This window comes from Antechinus flavipes, chromosome 6 (assembly GCF_016432865.1).
Source record: "Antechinus flavipes isolate AdamAnt ecotype Samford, QLD, Australia chromosome 6, AdamAnt_v2, whole genome shotgun sequence".
Taxonomy (NCBI): domain Eukaryota; kingdom Metazoa; phylum Chordata; class Mammalia; order Dasyuromorphia; family Dasyuridae; genus Antechinus; species Antechinus flavipes.
In genome coordinates, this window is record NC_067403.1 from 230,552,458 (window position 1) to 230,571,076 (window position 18,619).

At 46.6% G+C, this 18,619-nt stretch overlaps 1 protein-coding gene across 1 annotated transcript; it reads right to left on the reverse strand.

Annotated features, from left to right (window-relative positions):
- Positions 1–8,088: 8,088 nt before the first annotated feature.
- Positions 8,089–17,150, reverse strand: COMMD9 (COMM domain containing 9). Its single transcript, XM_051964802.1, has 6 exons — positions 17,047–17,150; positions 13,970–14,095; positions 12,470–12,609; positions 11,541–11,575; positions 9,449–9,552; positions 8,089–9,052 (listed from the first exon to the last, which is right to left on the reverse strand). Exons 1-6 carry the CDS (start codon positions 17,095–17,097, stop codon positions 8,912–8,914), a joined length of 597 nt encoding a protein of 198 aa, XP_051820762.1. The 5' UTR covers positions 17,098–17,150; the 3' UTR covers positions 8,089–8,911.
- Between the last annotated feature and the right edge of the window lie 1,469 nt (positions 17,151–18,619).

Sequence of the window (18,619 nt, forward strand, 5' to 3'; positions counted from 1 at the left end):
GTCCCCTGCTCTTGAGCTGCAGCCAGAAGGGAGGCAAGAGATCTCAGCTTCATGACTCTACAGCCCAGAGCATCCTCCTCTCGGCCAATGAAAGTCTCACCTGCCTTGATTTAAAACCAATTACTCTTCTTTGATCACAGATTTTTAAATAGAAGAGTCCACAGAAGTCACCTTCCTTTTACAGAGAAGAAAATAGGCCCAGAAAGGTGGAGAATAAGCAGTTTTGACACGGATAGCATCTGTCTATGACAACTCAGGATTTGAACTCAGTTCTTCTGACCCCAGACACAGTTACCTTCCTTCCTGGGTCCCTAAGGAAGAGGGAAGTGGGGTTTGGTGAATACTGGCTGTGTCTGGGGTAGGGAGGAGCATGCGATAGGGAACAGTGGAGCATGCATAAATGGGGGCCAAGAGGAAGCGTCAGGAGGAAGCTTCGAACAGGAGCCTCCGTCAGCTTGCTGTCAGCTAGGAGAGAGCAGCACTTGATACGTGCCATCTGTGACCAGGAAAAACCCCGTCATGAATGCCAGATGGCCACGCAGGCTCCCCTCCCCTCCCCCAAGGTCTGAAGGAGAGAGATGGGGGGATCTGATCCACCCTTATCAAGAGCTTGACCGTCATGGGCAAGAGGTAAGCCACAGAACACCGGTGTAAATGGCCAAGGCCAAGGGTAGGAGGCAGTGAGGTAGGATGGGGTAGAGTCAAGAGACTTGGGTATTACTCTGTTTGAATAAAGACAGGAAGGAAAGAAGCATTTATTAAACACCTACTATGTACCAGTCATCCTAGGAGGTGAATGTTGTTATTGTGACTATTTGACAGAAAAGGAAACTGAGGCACGCAGAGTTAAGTGACTTGGCCAGGGTTATGCAGTTCATACAAGTCTAAACTCAGGTCTTCCTGCCTTCAGGCCAATGCTCTATGTATTGACTAGTTGTGTGAACTTGGACTAATTACTTCCCCTCTTTGGTCTTAGTTCTTCATCTGTAAAATGAAGGAATTGGATTAGATAAGTTTTAAAGTTGTTCTATTGTCTATTTTTGCTTCTTACAAAAAAGGCAACTGCAAAATACAGACTTCTGCAACAATTACTTGTTTTATTTTAAAGTGAAAAGGACTGGGTGGGTCCAAGGAACCAGAATAGCACATCCTTGTTTTCTTCTTTCTTTCTCTCCCTTCTTTCTTTCTCCCTCCTTCTTTCCCCCTCTCCTTATCCCTCCTATTCTTCCCTCCTTCCTCCCTTCTTTCCTTTGTCTCTTCCTTCCATCCTTCCTTCCTCCCTTCTATCCTTTCTTCCTCCCTCCCTTCCTTCCTTCCTTCCTTCCTTCCTTCCTTCCTTCCTTCCTTCCTTCCTTCCTTCCTTCCTTCTTTCATTTCTTCCTTCCTCCCTCCCTTCTTCCTTCTTTCCTTGCTATCTGGAAATAAACTGGAGAGGGGCTTTTTCTTGTCCTGGCTGCATCTCAGTGCTCAGGTATCCCACTCTTGACCCCAACAGTGTCTTTTGTGGGATCTGGAAACGATCCTCTTCCTTTTAAGCACAGGGCCATGAACTCTTTAAGCCCTCAGTTCTTTCCACTGCACTTTGTTGTTTCTCTCTTAGTTTTGGTTGAATGAGAAAATACACCAAGACAAAAAAAAAAAAAAAATACTCTGCCTTCATCAACATTTTCCGCTGGCCTGAGATGTGATTCACTAGAATAGCATCTCTAGACCAAGGTAAAATCCATCTGTGGGTGACGTACTTTCCATTCATCTGCAGCAAGTCTGCTCCTATATAGATCCTACTCAGACCACTGAGGAGACGGACCTGTGGGCAGCACAGAATCATCGATAATCACTCTCCTGGGCAGGGTTGTTGACACTGGCACTCCCTCATGCCCCCCCAACTCTTCTCCCCTTCCCTAAGGAGGACCCTCCCATTCCTTCAGGTGACAATAATCATCCTAACAACCTGCTTTTGGGGGCTTAAGAGTTCACAGGGACCTCCAAGGTCAACCTCTTCATACAGATGAGGAAATCGGGGCTCAGAGGAAGGTGAAGGACTAGACCAAGTTCTTTATAATTCCAAGGGCAAGGACCACACTCTTGCCTTACAACTATGTCACCACAGGACATATTACTGTCACACTTTGCTATAAACAGCTGATATGGCAGGCCATATCTGGGGTGGGCGGTGGAAGAGGTCACATTTAATAGCACAAAGCTCAAGAGCAAAGGGGTAAACGAAACTAAACTAATTAAACCAAAGAGGTGAAATCTTTGTGGCAGAATTGCAAGCGCTTGGTCAATCGTATGGAGAGGGGATTGTTTTTGGGGGGGAGAGAAGTGGAGTTTTTCTAGTGTTTCTGAAATCCCCCGCTAATTTTGGGACATTTTTGCCCCTAATTTAGAGTTGGAAAAGCACTTAGAAGTCATGTAGATCCCAGATTCTTAAATTGTGAATCATAACTCCACAGGGGATCTCATAACTGAATGTGAGGTCACAAAATCATGATTTATTATCAGTGTTTGATTCCCTATTTTATATAGCTGTAGATCTGGGGTCACATAAACATTTCTCCTGCAAAAAGAGGTCTAGAGAAAATAAGTTTAAGAAACCCTACTTCAATCTTTTCTCTCAGTCACTTGATCCAAGTCTTCCTGTGTTTCTCTGAATTCTTTACATTTGTTCTTTCTCGATATACAAAAAATTCTCCTGATATAGTTGTATGCCCGTGAGCATAGAACACAATAGTCTCCCAAGAATGGGGGCAATGAAGAGGGCAATGGAGAGATGCAGATTAGGAGTCTGCTACATCATGTCACAGATAGGGGAACTTGGAGGTCAGGAATAAAGGATATGATTGGGGAAAGGCATAAGAATTAAGGAAAGATTGACCATATGGTGAGGGTCAGAGAGAGCTATGAATGCATGAATGAAAAAGAGCTTATTAAAGACTGAATACGTCCCAAGAACGGTCCTGAGTTGGGATGCCTCAAAGAGATGCACCCACACGTGCCAAAATGTTTGTGGCAGCCCTTTTCATAGTGGCAAGACACCGGAAACTGAGTGGACGCCCATCAGCTAGGGAATGGCTGAGTAAATTGTGGTATATGAATGTTATGGAATATTATTGTTCTGTAAGAAACGACCAGCAGGATGATTTCTGAGAGGCCTGGAGAGACTTATATGAACTGATGCTGAGTGAAATGAGTAGAACCAGGAGATTATGGTACCCAGAAACGATGATCAAATGAATACGGCTCTTTTCAGCAGCAAAGTGATTCGGGCCAGTTCTGAGCTTGTCTCCATCCAAGTCTTATGACAGAGAGAGCCATTGCACCCAGAGAGAGGATTGGGGGGACTGAATGTAGATCACAACCTAATATTTTCACCTTTTTATTGTTCGCATTTTGTTTTTTTCTCATTTTTTCTTTTTGATCTTAGTTTTTCTTGTGCAAAATGATAACTCTGGAAATATATAGAGAAGAGTTGCACATGTTTAACATTATCGGATTACTACCCTCTAGGGGAGGGAGTGGGGAGAAAGAAAGGAAAAAAAAAATTGGAGCAGAAAGTTTTCCAAGAGTGAATGTTGAAAATTATCTATGCATATGCTTTGAAAATAAAAAGCTTTAAAATAACTCTATGGATACTTATATATATCTATATATCTATATATGTATATAGATATATAGATATAGATATAGATATATTGTATTTAACATATATTGGTCCACCTGCCATCTGGGATAGGGGATAATTTGGAATACAAGTTTTTGCAATTGTCAATGCTGAAAAATTATCCATGCATATATCTTGTAAAAAAAAAAGCTATAATAAAAATAATAAAGAAAAGAAAAAGCTTTAATTTAAAAAAAGAACTGGGGATACAATCTGAAAAAAATAAGCTTATTCTTGCTTTCAAGGAACTTCAGCTCTAATTGGGGAAGAACAGTATGTTTTGCTTGAATGCTTGCAGGTGACAGAGAAAAGCAAGGATGGCTTCTAACAAATAAGATCGCTCCCAAGAGATCAACTCGTGGGAGAACATGGGAGTCAAAGGGAAATGTACAGTGCCGGGCCCTTTTTGACGATGATGATGGTAATAATAATAAAATCATGACTAGCAATCACGCTTTACAATATTTAATCGATCCTTCTAACTGAGAGGGAGAGCTATTATTATTCCATTTTTTTCAGATGAGGAAACTGAGGTCGGGCCAGGTTAAAGGCCTGCTAAGGGCAGACACTTAGGACTCCAGGTCCCAGGCTCTGTCCACCGAGCCGCCCGGCTGCATTGCCAAGTACAACTGTGGCAACGTGCTAAGATCGGAGAATCTAACATTCAAGACACCCACAGATGACAGTTTATTCAGCCGTTCCCCAACCACTTGGCACGTGTTGTTTCTGCTTTTAAAATCCCAAATGACGCTGCTATTAATATTTTTGCCCAGATGGATCTTTTTCTCACTAACATTAACCTCCTTGCCAATAGATCTAGTTTGGGTCAATGAGTATGAACAACTCAATAACTTTTCTTGCCTAATTCCAAGTCGTTTCCCAGAACGGTCAGACCAATTCACAGCTCCCCCAGCAAGCTGCTGTCTCTCACTCCCTTTTTTCAGCCTTTTTTGTTTGTTTTGGGTTTTTTTCCTAAATAAACTGGCCCATGGAGCAAGATAAGGTAGACAAGTTCGCCATCTGCTGGATGGAGTGTCTGTCAGTTCTCCCCATGTCCTTGAGCAACAGTCCCCCAAAGGACTGCCATCTTTTATTTATTTATTTGCTTCCCATGTGGATGAACCTGGGGGTGGAGGGGGTGGAAATCTGCACTGATGGAGTGAGTCTCCACACCTAAGATCACAGATCTAAGTATGAAGGTGTGAAAAAGCTAAGAAAAATAACAAACAGGAGCAGCGAGGTGGAGCACCAGTCCGGAAGTCAGGAGGATGCGAGTTCAAATCCGCCCTCAGACACTTCATGCTTCCTAGCTATGTGATCCTGGGCAAGTCAATTAACCTCAACTGCCTCAGCAAAATAAAATAAAATAAAGTAAAATAAAACAATAGCTAACTATATGTAGCGTTGATAGTATTTCCTCCGTCCACAGACACCCCCAAACACTATCCCTAGAGATCTGGGTGTGGAAGGGCAGGACAGAGCACTAGGTGACGTGCTGCAATTAGCAACATAGAAATCTAGTCCAATCCTCATGTTACAGCTGGAGAGACATATTCTTATTTATCTCCTGTTTTCAGGCCAATTGCTTCTCTGCTTCCCCATTTTGGCTCCTCCTCCTGCCTACTACTAGGTTGAAAACTTATATTTGACTATGAATGAAAATTTTATTAATTATGAATTTAATTAATTAAATCAATTTAGTAATAGTTCCAAGAACTACTAAGAATTGGGGATACATCCAAAGAGATCAAGAAAAAGGGAAAATAATCTGCATGTGTAAAAATGTCTAAATGACTAAAAATTTATTTTAATCTGCTGTTTTGAACCAGACAGTACTCAACTTGGGGGTCAGGAAGCCCCGAGTTCAAATCCTACACGAGGGTCAGATCAACATTTATTACTTGTATGATCCTGAGCAAATTGATCCCTGAACCTTCCTCAACCTGTTTACTCATCTACAAAATATGGTTTATAGCACCTGCCATGCTGAATTGAGCAAATGAGCTAATATGCATAAAGTGCTTTCCAAAATGCTTATTTGCATTATTTGTAATATTATAACATAATTATTGATACATTTTGCACTCAATTAGCGAGGGATACCTCCTGAACCCTCCCTTCTCCAGCACATGGTGCTCTCAGTAGCTCTAGTCAAGCATGGGAAATGGCCGTGGTTTATCTCGGGACAGCCCCACTGTCTACCCTCCCTCCCACTTTCCCACCTCCCAGTGCTCAGTCTTCTCATTGGACAAACTTTATGGGCTTATCTTCCAAGAAGCGTTGGCAGTTCAAAGGATGCTTCCATTTTAACAGGGGGAAAAGCTCCGTTAAAGCAAAGGCATGACTTATTGGGGGAGTGTCTCCTGGAAGCCCTTGAAATCCGTTCAGGAGGCAGCCCAAGGCCATCCCTGTGTTCCATGATAACTGACACTTCTAATGGGGATCCCAAGGCAACGAAATGTTCCCGAGTCCCTTCGGAATAATGAACGGTGGAATTATGCTTGGGTCGGCTCGTGTCCCTTCGTGCTAATTCTTGGAAAATCAGAAATTTGTTGGTAATTTAAATGGAAAATGGAGTGTCTGAAAAAGAAGGCCCTTGGATCCTCACTTGAGTTGAGGAAACTGAGGATTGGGGAGGAAAATAACCCTCTATTTCCCACGGAGAGCTGCTGGGACTTTAAAACCAGTAGTGTATGGCATAATGAGCAAAAGTGCGTCACGGCTTTAGAGCTGCGGAGACCTTCGGGGTCAAATGGGAGAATCGGAGCTCAGCGAGAAATGGCTTATTTCAGACAGCAGCGGCTCTGCCAGAACTTGAACCCACATTCAGCATTCTTCCAATGGCGTGGCAGGTTCAAGTCTTGACCTCTCTGTGTGATTTTGGCTAACTCATTGCTTTCTCTAACCCTAAAGTTTTCTCATCTCCGTAACCAAAGAGGGCAGGATCCCTTCCAGGTCTAAATCTGTGTCTAAGCATCTTGTTTTATGGATGAGGAGACTTAAGGTTCAGAGAGATAGGATCAGAGGACTTTAAAAGCTGAAAAACACCTGGTTTTCCCTGCCCATTTTACAGATGAGGAAATTGAGGTCCAGGGAGACAAAAGGGACTTGTTAAAGGCCACTTATGTACTATGGTGGGATTTAAAACGAGGTCCTCAAGTTCCCAACCTAGATCACGGCATCTCCTCAACCAGTCCAACTCCCTCGTTTTGTAGAGAAATTAAGACCCAAGGAGGGGGTGGGCTTTGCCCAGAGTTGCACTGGCAATAAGATGCAAAGCCAAGAATTGGAACTGGCCGGTTCTGTCGTCCAATCTAGTGCTCTTTCCACCAACCTGCACTCCAAAGTCACACGGCCATAGACTGATTCTGCATTAGAATCCCAAAGGCCCCTTGGTAACAATAAAGTAAAGCCCAGAAAGAGGCCGAGGCCGGGAACAAAAGCTGCGCGTGAGTTTTGTTTGGGGCTGAGAGTAAACACCGGTTCCTTGCTCTTCTCTTGGCTCTTTGCCTACTGTGATGACCAGGCTAGCACCCCAAACACCCCAGAATCAGCAGGAGTCAGGAAAGGCAAAAGTCCTTAGTCTTTAGTCTTGGTCTTTAGGGGTAGAAGTGAGTTGGATGGAAGCAGAATCTCCACAGCCTCCTTCTTCATTTACCACCCAGAAATGACTTAGGCTAGTCTTACTCCACCCCCCAGTCCCTCCTACAATTCTCTGCACACGCCAATTATCGAGCCGGCACAGGATGGTGGGAAGGGCCATTTTCCAAGCATATGCCCATAGAGTATTGTCCAATAGGTAACTAGCCTTAAGTGCTTGAACCAACCTTAGTGCCTCCACTCAAGAGTTTCAGTCCTTTACAACCTACAAGATAGAAATTGTGGTACAATATTCTGGCTGGGTCAGAAGCACTAGACTCAGGGACAATGGCCAAAACAGAGGCACAAGGGAACCCTGAAGGGTCACAGGAATCTTGGGAAATTCACCTCCTCCACCCTTAAGTTTCTACCTGAGGCCTGCCCGGGGAAGAGACCTGGCCGCCCCCGCAAGGCAGTAACTGGCACGGCTGGCCCGAGACCTGGGTTCAGAGGACACTGAGCCAGTCTCTGGGCCCACAAGCCCAGACCCGTGGAGGTCGGGTCCCTCTAAGGCACCAAGGTGAGGGCCTCCTCACCCAGGCTGATGCTGTATCACCACGAGTCATCACTGAATCCCTTTCCAGCATTCCCGAGGATGAGAAATTCTCCACCTTTTGTGCCCTGGACCCTCTGGCAGCCCCCGGCCAAGCCTGCGGACCCCTCTTGTGACGCTGCAATTGTAGCACAGACTAAATTTCAGCAAGGGAGCACTGAGATAAATTCCCCCATCTAAGGATCCCCATCCAGACCCCGGCAAAGAAGGCCAATGGATGACACCGGGCAGACAGCTTTCAGCACTGACGTTTATTCCCAATGGCCTTCAGATCCGACAGAGACAGCCTGCTCTGAGCACAGAGGAGAGCCCCGAGCTTGCCCCGGGCTCGCCCCTCACCTCCAGCAGCATTTCTGAGGCTGCCCGGGGAGCCCGGCCACAGAGACTCTGCTCCAGGCTCAGCCTGCAGGGCCCAGTGTGGCCCAAGGGTCCCGCTCGCCAGAAGCCAACTGCAGCCCACTCTGGAGCTGACATGGACGCAGGGTGTGAGGTGCTTGGAGCTCCGTCCCCCCCAAGAGACTGGGCCAAAGCTGCGTCCAGCCAGCTCTGAAGCTTCTCGATCGGCTCCGCAGCCCCTCGGTCCGGCCCCGCAGCCCCTCGGTCCGGCCCCGCAGCCCCTCGGTCCGGCCCCGCAGCCCCTCGGTCCGGCCCCGCAGCCCCTCGGTCCGGCCCCGCAGCCCCTCAGTCTGGCCCCGCAGCCCCTCGGTCCGGCCCCGCAGCCCCTCGGTCCGGCCCTGCAGCCCTGTCCCTCATCGCCCCAGAGGCAGGACTGCAGCCAGTAGCCCTTGTGCCCTCCCTCCTGCTGCCCCCATATTGACAACCAGCACCAGAGCCTCTGGGAAAGGGAGCCCTTTGGTCATTGATGTGAAGAGAAAACAAAGGGAAGAAGAGGAAGTATGATGAGAGGATGAGCTTGGGTGAGCGGTCTGAGCGCCCCGTACAGTCCAGCTTCCTTCTGGTCAGCACCATACCTGGTGAACCCCCTTTCCCAGCAAGGGTGCCCCAGGTGCTCTCCAGGCCCCTGGGGGCAGCAGGGGTGCCAGCAGGAGCGAGGCTCACTTATTGGCCACAGCCGAGAGCTGGTCCCGAATCCGGCCCAAGCCGTCCAACATGGTGTCCAGCGTCTCCTTGCTCAGCTCCATGGTGACGGCTGAGATAGCGGGCTTGTCCCCACACAGGCTGGCATCCTCCTGGATCTGGAAAGGGAACAAGACCCCAAGATCACAGTCTGTAGGGCAGAGGTGGTTAGGGCTCAGGGGCTGAGAGCAGGCTTGGGGGACTCCCCCAGCTCAGCTGACTCACTACCCACTAGTGCTCCGGGAGGGGGGAAGACCCCAGAAGGCAGCTGCCCCCCCCACGTCCATGGCACTGACTCCAGCCTTCAACCATAGAACAACGGGGCCCCTCTTTCCAGAGGGTAAACACCAGCCTGGGAAGGGCAAGGCCGGCCCCCAGATGCTGGGTTTTAATTTTACCATTAACTAGTTACTTGATCTAGGGAAAGACTCAAACTCTCTAGGGCCCTCAGTTCCTCCATCTGTAAAACTGGGGGGCAGGAGAGCGCGCATTTTCAGGGGTGTCCGATAGCCCACCTTCATCTGGAGCAGGCAGGTGGGCACGGCCATTCGGGTGATGCTGTCGGACGCCATCTTGACATCTACTCTCCAGTCCAAGTCAACGAGTCGAGGCAAGGAGACTGCAGGAGAGACACAACCCCACTTAAGCCCGGACCGGCTCGTCCCTGACACTCACCATCTCGATGACTTAAAAGGAACGAGTAGTTGTAGGAGACAGAGACACACGGGGGGACGGGCCCGGCTGAGACTCGGGAGCTCCTGGGCCAACGTACCTGGCCAGGAAGGACAACGTGGCTTCCCTCCCTGCCAAGGCTCTCGAGCCCAACTGCCCAGGGCTTTGGGCTCCTACTTTAATAGGCTTTAAAGGACCAATGAGCCTTATCTTTCCTGTAATGATTAGTGACCTATGGCACAAAATGGCGACAGGAAAAGGGAGATTGTTCTTGCTTCTACAGGAAGTCCCCTCCCCACCTAAACCCCATTTCTTCATTCCAGTGGGGATTTAGAAAATGGCTCCAAGTTGTTTATTTTTACAACATTGTGATTCTGAGGTTTTGCAAAGGGGAATACTGAAAATTATCTCTGCATGTTTTGAAAATAAAAAACTTTAGGGCAGCTAGATGGTGCAGTGGATAGAGTGTTGGCCCTGAAGTCAGGAGGACCTGAGTTCAAATCCTCAGACACTTAACACTTCCTAGTTGTGTAACCCTGGTCAAGTTACTTAACCCCAACTGCCTCAGTTAAAAAAAATAATAATAATAATAAAAAAAACACAAAAAACTCACTCTTGTGATTCTGCTCACTTCATTGGGTTCTCACTATTCTACATCTTCCCAGGATTCTCTGAAACTATGTCCTTCATCATTTCTATGGAACAAGTATTCTCTTCGGTTTGTATACCATAATTTGCTTGGGCCATTCCCCAATAAGGGAAGATCACCTCAGTTTCCAATGCTTTTCCACCTCAAAAAGAGCTACTAGAAGAATTTTTGTACAGATCGAGCTATTTCCTTTTTCTTTGACCTCTTCAGGGTAGAGACCTGGGGGTTGTACTGACCACAAGGTCAGAGGTGATTTAGTGATTTCCAGGTGTTGTTCCTAACCGCCTTCCAGAGTGGCCAGACCAATTCATATCAGTTCTACCCACAGTATATTCCTGGGCCTACTTTCCCCGAAGCCCAGGAACATTTATCATTATCCTTTTTGGTCAACTTTGCCAATCTGTGGAGCATGAGGTCAAAACTCCAGGACGTCTTAATTTGCATTTCTTTAATTACTGGTGAGCTGGAGCATTTTTTAATATGGCTGTTGACAGTCTGGATTTCTCCCCCTGACTGTCCCCAAGCAGTGAAGAACACCGACTGCCTCTGCAGAGTATGAGACTTGACATTGTGAGATATGTTTCTGGACATGGCCAATGTGGGCTACAACCAATTTGTTTGACAATAACAATCATCATAATAATAACTAGTAACTACAGAGCTTCGGCTGTGTGTTGATCCTCCTAACAACCACAAGAGGTGGGTGCTATTGCTATCCCCATTTCGCAACTGAGAACACAAAGGTAAACAGACTTTAAGTGACTTGTCCCAGGTCTTCCTGACTCCGGGACTAGCACAATATCCACTGCGCCACAAAGCTGTCTCATACATATGTTACCAGAGTTGTTTTTTTCTTTTTTTTTTTTAATGTAGGTGAGGTGGGGGAGAGAAAATAAAAGCTTGCTCCCCCACTAACTAAAGCTGCGCTCCTGCTTGCACTTCTCGGCTACTGCTCCCCAGTGTCTGAGACTCACAGCTGCAGGCCGGCGGGGGCCGGGGATGGGGGCCCGAAGTGGGGACCTCAAGCAGAGGGAATGATTGCTTTGCTGGAGATGCCAGTGTCCTGGGCTCAGGCAGACATAGGTTCTGTTGTACAGCACGCTGGCTCAGTGGGCTCTGCTTTCCCTTTAAGTAGGTTCAGTTCATGGGTCATTAAAAAAGAAAGCAATTAACACGTGAGTTGGATGGAGGGCCAGCTAACGAGGGGAGTCCCTTGGGCACGGAGCCTGCCCTTCATGTCTCTGGTCTCAGGCAGACCTAAGGGGAGCGGCCCTTCCCATACTCACTTTGATTGGCTTGGGCCTCCTTCCTCCATGCAGGCCTGTGAAGAGAGGGAAAAGGGTGGGATGGAGAAAACGGAGTCTTCTGATGACCAGGAGAAGCACAGAGATGTAAAAGCACTGGTGGGCTCCCTTCTCTCCCTAAAGGCAGCTAGAGGGCGCTCAGGCTGGGAATTAGGACGTAGCCTCAGACACCATGAGCCTACCCTAGGTAAATCACTTCACCCCATTTGCCTCAGTTTCCTCCTCTGAAAAATAAGCTTGAGAAGGAAATGGCAAACCAGCCCATAATCTTTGCCAAGAAAACCCCAAATGGGAGCCAAAGAGTTGGATGACAGGCCTTTCCAGTGCCGACAAATGAAAGGTTCCCAAAAGAAGAAAGGGATTCCCTTCCTTTCAGACGCAGGCTCCCCCAAAGGGGAGCTGGGCTGGAAGTGCCAGAGCTCTGAGTGGTGGACAGTGGAAATCTCCCCCTCTGGCAGAAGACAGAGTGACTTACCCACAGTCCCACAGCCAGCAGGACATATGGGATCTGAACCAGACCTGCCCAGTGCTAAGCCCAGGCTGCTTCCTCCCACCACAAGTCTCCATTTCCATACCCTCCCCCCCCCCATAGCCTCCGAGTCCTGGCTGCCTTTGGTACCTGGGGAACTAAAAGCCTTTGGACCAGGTGCCACGTTCTCCCTGAGGCTGAATCCTGGGCCACGGCAGAGTCTGCAGAGGGAGGCTCGAGGGTCTGACCCCTGAACTAGGCTCACCAGGGGCGAGCGGCCCTGCCGAGGGAGCGGGTGTCTCCCCCGTTTGCCTCCAGGTTTCACCCGCACCCCACCCTCAGGTCATCGGCAGAAGCTTCCCGATCAGCTCTGCTGTTGGTTTCGCTTTCTCTCTCTTGGTTTTCCTCCTCCCGAGCCCCTTGAGAGGAGGCAGGTACTCACACGTGCTCCATGATGATTTTCGTCAACAGGTTTTTGAGGTTTTGGTGGAAGTTTTCAGGGAAGAGAGCAAGAATCTCCTCCCCGGTAGTCAGGTCCTGATAGGCCGCCAGCCTGGTGAGGCGGTGCAGGGCACGGATCAGCTGGAAGAAAGGAGGGGTCCCTGAGTCCGAGAGAGGATGGGCAGGCGGAAGGGGCCTCTCATCCACACGTCCCACCTCGGACCTGGGCAAGTCCCTCCCCTGGGAGCCTCAGCTTCCTCCTCTGTAAAAGGAGCCTCGGGGCCCCTCCATCTGTAAGGCCTCTCTGATAAATGCCACCTAATCCTGAGCAAGCCCATCCTTCTCTGACCCTGAGATCACATCTTTTAAGAAGGTAAGTAGGGGCCTTACCTGCACCACAGCTTCTTCTTCAAAAGTGCAAATAGTCGGGGGCGGGCTGCGTTCTGTCTCAAGGAGGGGCTGGACCCTCTCCCCTGGAGGCCCAATGGAGCTTTAAATGCTACAATCAGGGGCCAAACACCTCCCTAAACTCTGGGGTTCGTGCCTGAAGTGCCAATGGCCTTCCCCCTGGAGGCCAAGAATTCCCTCCCTCCTGCAGTCTGCTCGTAGGAATCGGACTCTGAGCCAAACCCAGCCAGCATCACCCCCCGCACCCTAGCCCGAGCTCTCTCCTCCCTTTCAACAAGCGACTCCACACAAATGATTCTCAGATCTAGTTATCCAGCCCTAACCTCTTTCCCGACCTCCATGCTCTTCTCTCCAGCTGCCCAATGGACGCCTCCAGCCAGATGTCCTGTAGACACCTTACACTCGGTAACTTATCCCCCAAACTCTCCCCTTTTCCAAACTTCCCTATTACTGCGACGGGTATCACCCTCCTCCCTGTCGCTCAGGCCACCCTCTCTTCCCTCCTACAAATTAGGGCTTCTACGGCTTTTTTACCAGAGAAATGGGCCCAGATATATAGGTATACAAAACACGCATACAAATCAAATACCCATAAATCACCATTTTGGGATCCCCACATGCACTTACAAGACCCCATAGGAGATCACAACCCATAATTAAAGAAACTGGCCCCTATTTCATGTGCTGCCAAGTCCTGCTGCTAATCAGCTTCCCTGTTATTTGGTGGTGGAGCCTTCTGGGCCTCCAGGCTCACAATCTCAGGATCATCCCCACTCTCTCACCCAGTAGCCTTCAATCTTCTGCCAATTCTTACTGACTCTATCTTGGCAACATCTCCTGTCTAGGGTCCCTCCTTTTCCCCTGACACCATGAATTAGGGCCTTATGACCTAGGGCTTTTTCTTCTACAGTGTTTAAAGCAGTTACACAGGTAGGACCTCACTTGAGCCTCGGTTCCCCCGTGATGTGTGGAAGGCAATGGACCTCCTCCCATGTCACAACAGAGAAAATGAGGCTCAGAAGAAGGTAAGACACAAAGCTCCAAGACCAAAGCTTTTTGCACTGACCCAAGGCTACCCTCAGAACACACTCACTTGATCTGCCTCCTCCTGGGTCACTGACAAACTGGAACAAGTGATGTCCAGGAGTTTCTTGGAGCCAAGAGCTGAGCTGGAAAAGCTCTCCTGACACAGCTGTCTGACGACATCTTTCGAGGAGGCCTAGGGCAAAAGAAAGAGGAAAGACCCAGATTCAGATGGTGAGCGTGAAGTCCTGCAGAGCCCAAGGCACTGAGACGACCTCTTGGGACTCATTCTCCGGCCCGCCCACCCCCAGACTCTGAGAGGCCCGTTTGCTGAAAAGGCAAGTGGAATTAATACCTGAGGGCTATACTGGAGGAAGCGCCCATCTCCTGTAAAAAACCATGAAGGATCTCGTTACAACATACAAATGACATGAATGGGCAGCTAGGTGGCCCCTGGCCTGAAGTCAGGAAAACCTGAGTACAAATCCAGCCTTAGACATTTACTATGTGACCCTGGGCAAGTCACTTAACTCTGTCTGCCTCAGTTTCCTCCTCTGTAAAATGAGTTAAAGAAAGAACCTACAAACCACTGCAGTAAATGTCAAGAAAATCCCTTATGGGATCACACAGCCCAACAGAAATAAAAAATGATACAACAGGAACCAGTGATATGAAACAAGGATGGCTTGAAGAAGCAGGAGAAAAAGCAATAGATTACAGGAGTGGACTGGATGAGAGGTCATTTCTAAGGCCTCTTCCAAGACTAATATTCCATGGGAGACAAAGTGGGAGAGTGGAAAGAAAATTGGACTTAATGGTCCAGGAGTCCCCACTTTCAAATCTACCTCTGACATCTGATACGTATTAGCTAGGAGACCTTTCTGAACCTGAGGTCTATTTATAGAAACAGAAATGCCTGTAGCATTACTGTGAAGCTGGATCACAGGGATCAAAAGGGACCCTGGAAACCTTCAAATCCAATCCTGTCACAAGAACATGGAGACCAAATGATGTGAAGTCACTTGCATAGTGACAAAGACATGTAGCATCAGAGCCATATTACACATAAGAACTTCACAAATATTGAAACTTCATTATCATGTTTTTAGGTCCTGCAGAATAATGGTGAAAGTTTATAAGAGTAAATTCACAACTGATGTAATGAAAAAACCAACAACTTCATAATGATTACAACAAAAGTATATTCCTCTTTAAGGGTCTTAAAAGTGCTAGCCAATCAATTTAATAAACATTATGTGTAATTTTATATACACATATACACACACACAATACAAATGTCATATTTATTCATTAATTTAAATATTTACATACATATACGTATAATTAATTTCTGAGATTTAGAGCTATGAGGTAACTTGGTGGTCCAACAATTTCATGTTTACAGATGAAACTGAGGTCCCAAAATCTGTCTAAGATCACAAAGGGAGGATTGGTAGTTGGACAGCATGCCTCCAGATCTGGCCCTCCTTTAGCAACTCTCAGTCTTGGTAATACGCATTTATCTTCTGATTCGATTCATCAATCCTAACCTTCTAATTGGTCGGTCTCCTCTTCTCCTATTTCAATCATCCTCTCCCAAGCTGACAAAGTTGATTTTCCTCAAGTGCAGGTATAGCCAAGTTATCCCAATGCTCAATTAAATTCTAGTGGCTGCTGATTTCTTCTGGGATCAATACAGACTCCTCTGTTTGGCATTTAAAGGTTTTCACTGCGTGATCCCTTCCTTTCCAATCTTCCAGTACCCTATAAATGTCATGATCCAGTTTCACTGTGCTTGGGCTTCCTCCACCATAACACTGGCTGCCCCACCTGTGTGACCGTGACCGTGCTGTGTTCCACGTCTCCTGAGCCGGACAGACTCTTATCTTGTGTCCTCAGAAACTTAGCTCAAAATCCGGCTCCTGCAGATGGTCTTTCCCAGTCAGTGCTCCCGCCTCCCTTTCAAACTGTCCCTCAACACTCAATTACATATCTTCTCCTCTATCGGAAGATGAGTTTTCTGTGCTGGGATCTTAGTAAGACCCATCCCATTACAATAATGTCTACAATAATAATATTAAAACAATAAAAGCAAAATAATAGCAAGGATAGAATAATAATGATGTCAATAACAACCACAGTAATAAGACCCATCTCATTATGTCAACAATAGTAATGGTAAAACAATAAAAGCAAAATAATAGTAATAAAATAATAATGATGTCAATAACAACCACAGTAATAAGACTCATCTCATTATGAGAATGCCAACAATAGTAATGGTGAAACAATAAAAGCAAAATAATAGTAATAAAATAATAATGATGTCAATAACAACCACAGTAATAAGACGCATCCCATTAAGACAATACCAAACAACAGTAATACTAAAACAATAAAAAGCAAAATAATAACAGTAATAAAATAATAATGATGTCAATAACAATCATAATAAAAATGATACTGATGATGATGACAAATGACAATAAATGATTATATGGTAACAAAGTGACCCCACGAGGGAAAGGGAAAATAAGACCCTGGCCCTTGCAGACAGAAACTGTATTTTTGCCCCTTTGGTTCTGCTGGAGCTCAACACAGTCCTGGGCACACAGAGGGCGCTTAATAGATGCTTGATGATTGACGAACTGAGTCAAGAGAATCAGACTTAGAGCTGAAAGAGACTCTAAAGATAGTGGCCTAGTGGATGGCGCACAGGGCTTGAAATTCGGAAGCCCTGAATTCGAATCCTATCTCAGTTGCTTCCTAGACAAGTCACTGACTTGTCCAGCCTCAGTTTCCTCCTGTGTAAAAGAAGGATACTAGGGACACCCACCTTGCAGGGTTGTGAGGGTCAGAGGTTTAGGCAATGAACCCCGCCCCCCTCATATGGGGTCAATCATCGCTCCTGCTTGCCAGGCCTGACGTGGGCCCAAAAGGGTCACAGAGAGCCGGTCACTGTGGCAGGAGTTCTTGGGCACGAGGGTCGGAGGCGGGCGCGGTCTCAGCCTTGGAGCGAACACAGGCCGCGAAAATGGGGAAGGATGCTCGCCTCCCCACCACTACCTCCGAGCCTCCGCGGCTTCCCCCACCCGCCCGCTGACCTCGACCTTCTCTGCCTGGCGTCCGAATCCTCGGCAGAATTACCTTCAGCAAGCTCTGCAGGGCCGAGAAGTCCACCTGCGCCTCCGCAGCCATCTTCCTCCCTCCCCGTCACATGACTCAAAGCAGCCCTGCGGCCCGGAGAGAGACCGCGGCGCTGTGTCACGTGGCAGCGAGGAAGCCGCTTAGCATGCTGGGAGATGTAGTCTTGGCGTCGGGAGCCCCGCCTCCTCGGAGAGAGGCAGGAGCCGAGCCCGGCTTGGGGCTGACGCCGCTGGTTTAAAGGCAGAGGCGGGAGGAGGCTCAGCCAGGAGAGGTGCTGGAGTACGGACGCCCGCGCGCTGGGTGAGCAGGCGGGTCGTGATGGGCAGCAAAGGGGCGGGGCGGGGACGTGCGGGGGGCGGGGCTGGGGAGGAGAAGGTTCTGCTCTGAGATGGGATGGGAGAGCACCTTCCTCCCGGGCGCTATCACCTCTCTTAGTGTCCCTGGTGATCCCGGCCGTGAGCGTCATCGCTGGGACCGTAATTATCGCCGTATTATTTCTGTTGCCATCATCATCACTGCCCTCATTGCTATTGCCGTTATTGGCTTGTTACTACCGTTGGTATTCTTTTATCACTTTATTAGTGGATTATTATTATCACTGCTGTCATCATTATTCCTGTCGACCTTGTGATCATTGTTTTATTATTATTTATTTTACAGTATTATATACTATATATTACATTATATCATATATTATTATATTTATTATTATTATTATTATTACTCCTGTCACCATTATTCCTGTTGACCTTGTGATCATTGTTTTTACCATTGCTATTATCATTTTATTGTCAGTTATCGTCACCAGCATTATTTTTGTTACTGCTACCATAATTATTTCTATTGACATCATCATGACTGCTTTTATTACTATTATTATTAGTTTGTTCCTATTATTGGTATTATTTTATTACTATTTTTATTAGTGTATTGCTATTATTATTAGTTTATTACCGCTGTTATCTTATTATTCCTCTTCTTTGTAATCACTTTTTGCTATAGCTATTATCATTTTATTGTTATTGTCACCAGTATTATTTTTGTGATTGCCATCATTATTTCTATTGTCATCGTTATTGCTTTCATTACTAGTGTTATTACTATTTCATTACTATTATTGTTTTCATTTACTAGTTATCATTATCTTATTGTTGCATTTATTGTTAGTATTTCTTTATCATTTTATTGTTACTCTTATCACCATTATTATTTGTATTGCTGTCATTATTTCTATCATCATCACTATGGCTTTTATTACTATGGTTGTTATTATTAGTATTATTGTTATTATTTGACTTTTATTGTTTTCATATTACTATTGTCATTATTGTAATCATTTCTTTTACTATTATTAGTATTATTAGTACTATTAATTTTTTACTACTTTTATTGTGATCATTTTTATTCTATATTCATCATCATTACTGTTTAACTACTATTATTGTAATCATTTCATTTACCATTATTTTGATGCTATTATGTTCTTGTTTTATTATTACTATTATTATTGATATTTTTAAATTATTGTCATTATTGATAGGTGGATGAGGAAGAGGAAAGGGGACCAGTCTGG

What these genes read in the sequence shown, in the direction of transcription:
- COMMD9 (XM_051964802.1), bottom strand. Translation starts at nt 17,097, where the DNA reads ATGGCTGCGGAGGCGCAGGTGGACTTCTCGGCCCTGCAGAGCTTGCTG. An exon ending in CCCAGGAGGAGGCAGATCAA is followed by an intron (nt 12,610 to 13,969) that starts GTGAGTGTGTTC and finishes CCTTTCTTCCAG; the next exon opens with CTGATCCGTGCCCTGCACCG. An exon ending in CCTGCCTGCTCCAGATGAAG is followed by an intron (nt 9,053 to 9,448) that starts GTGGGCTATCGG and finishes TTCCCTTTCCAG; the next exon opens with ATCCAGGAGGATGCCAGCCT.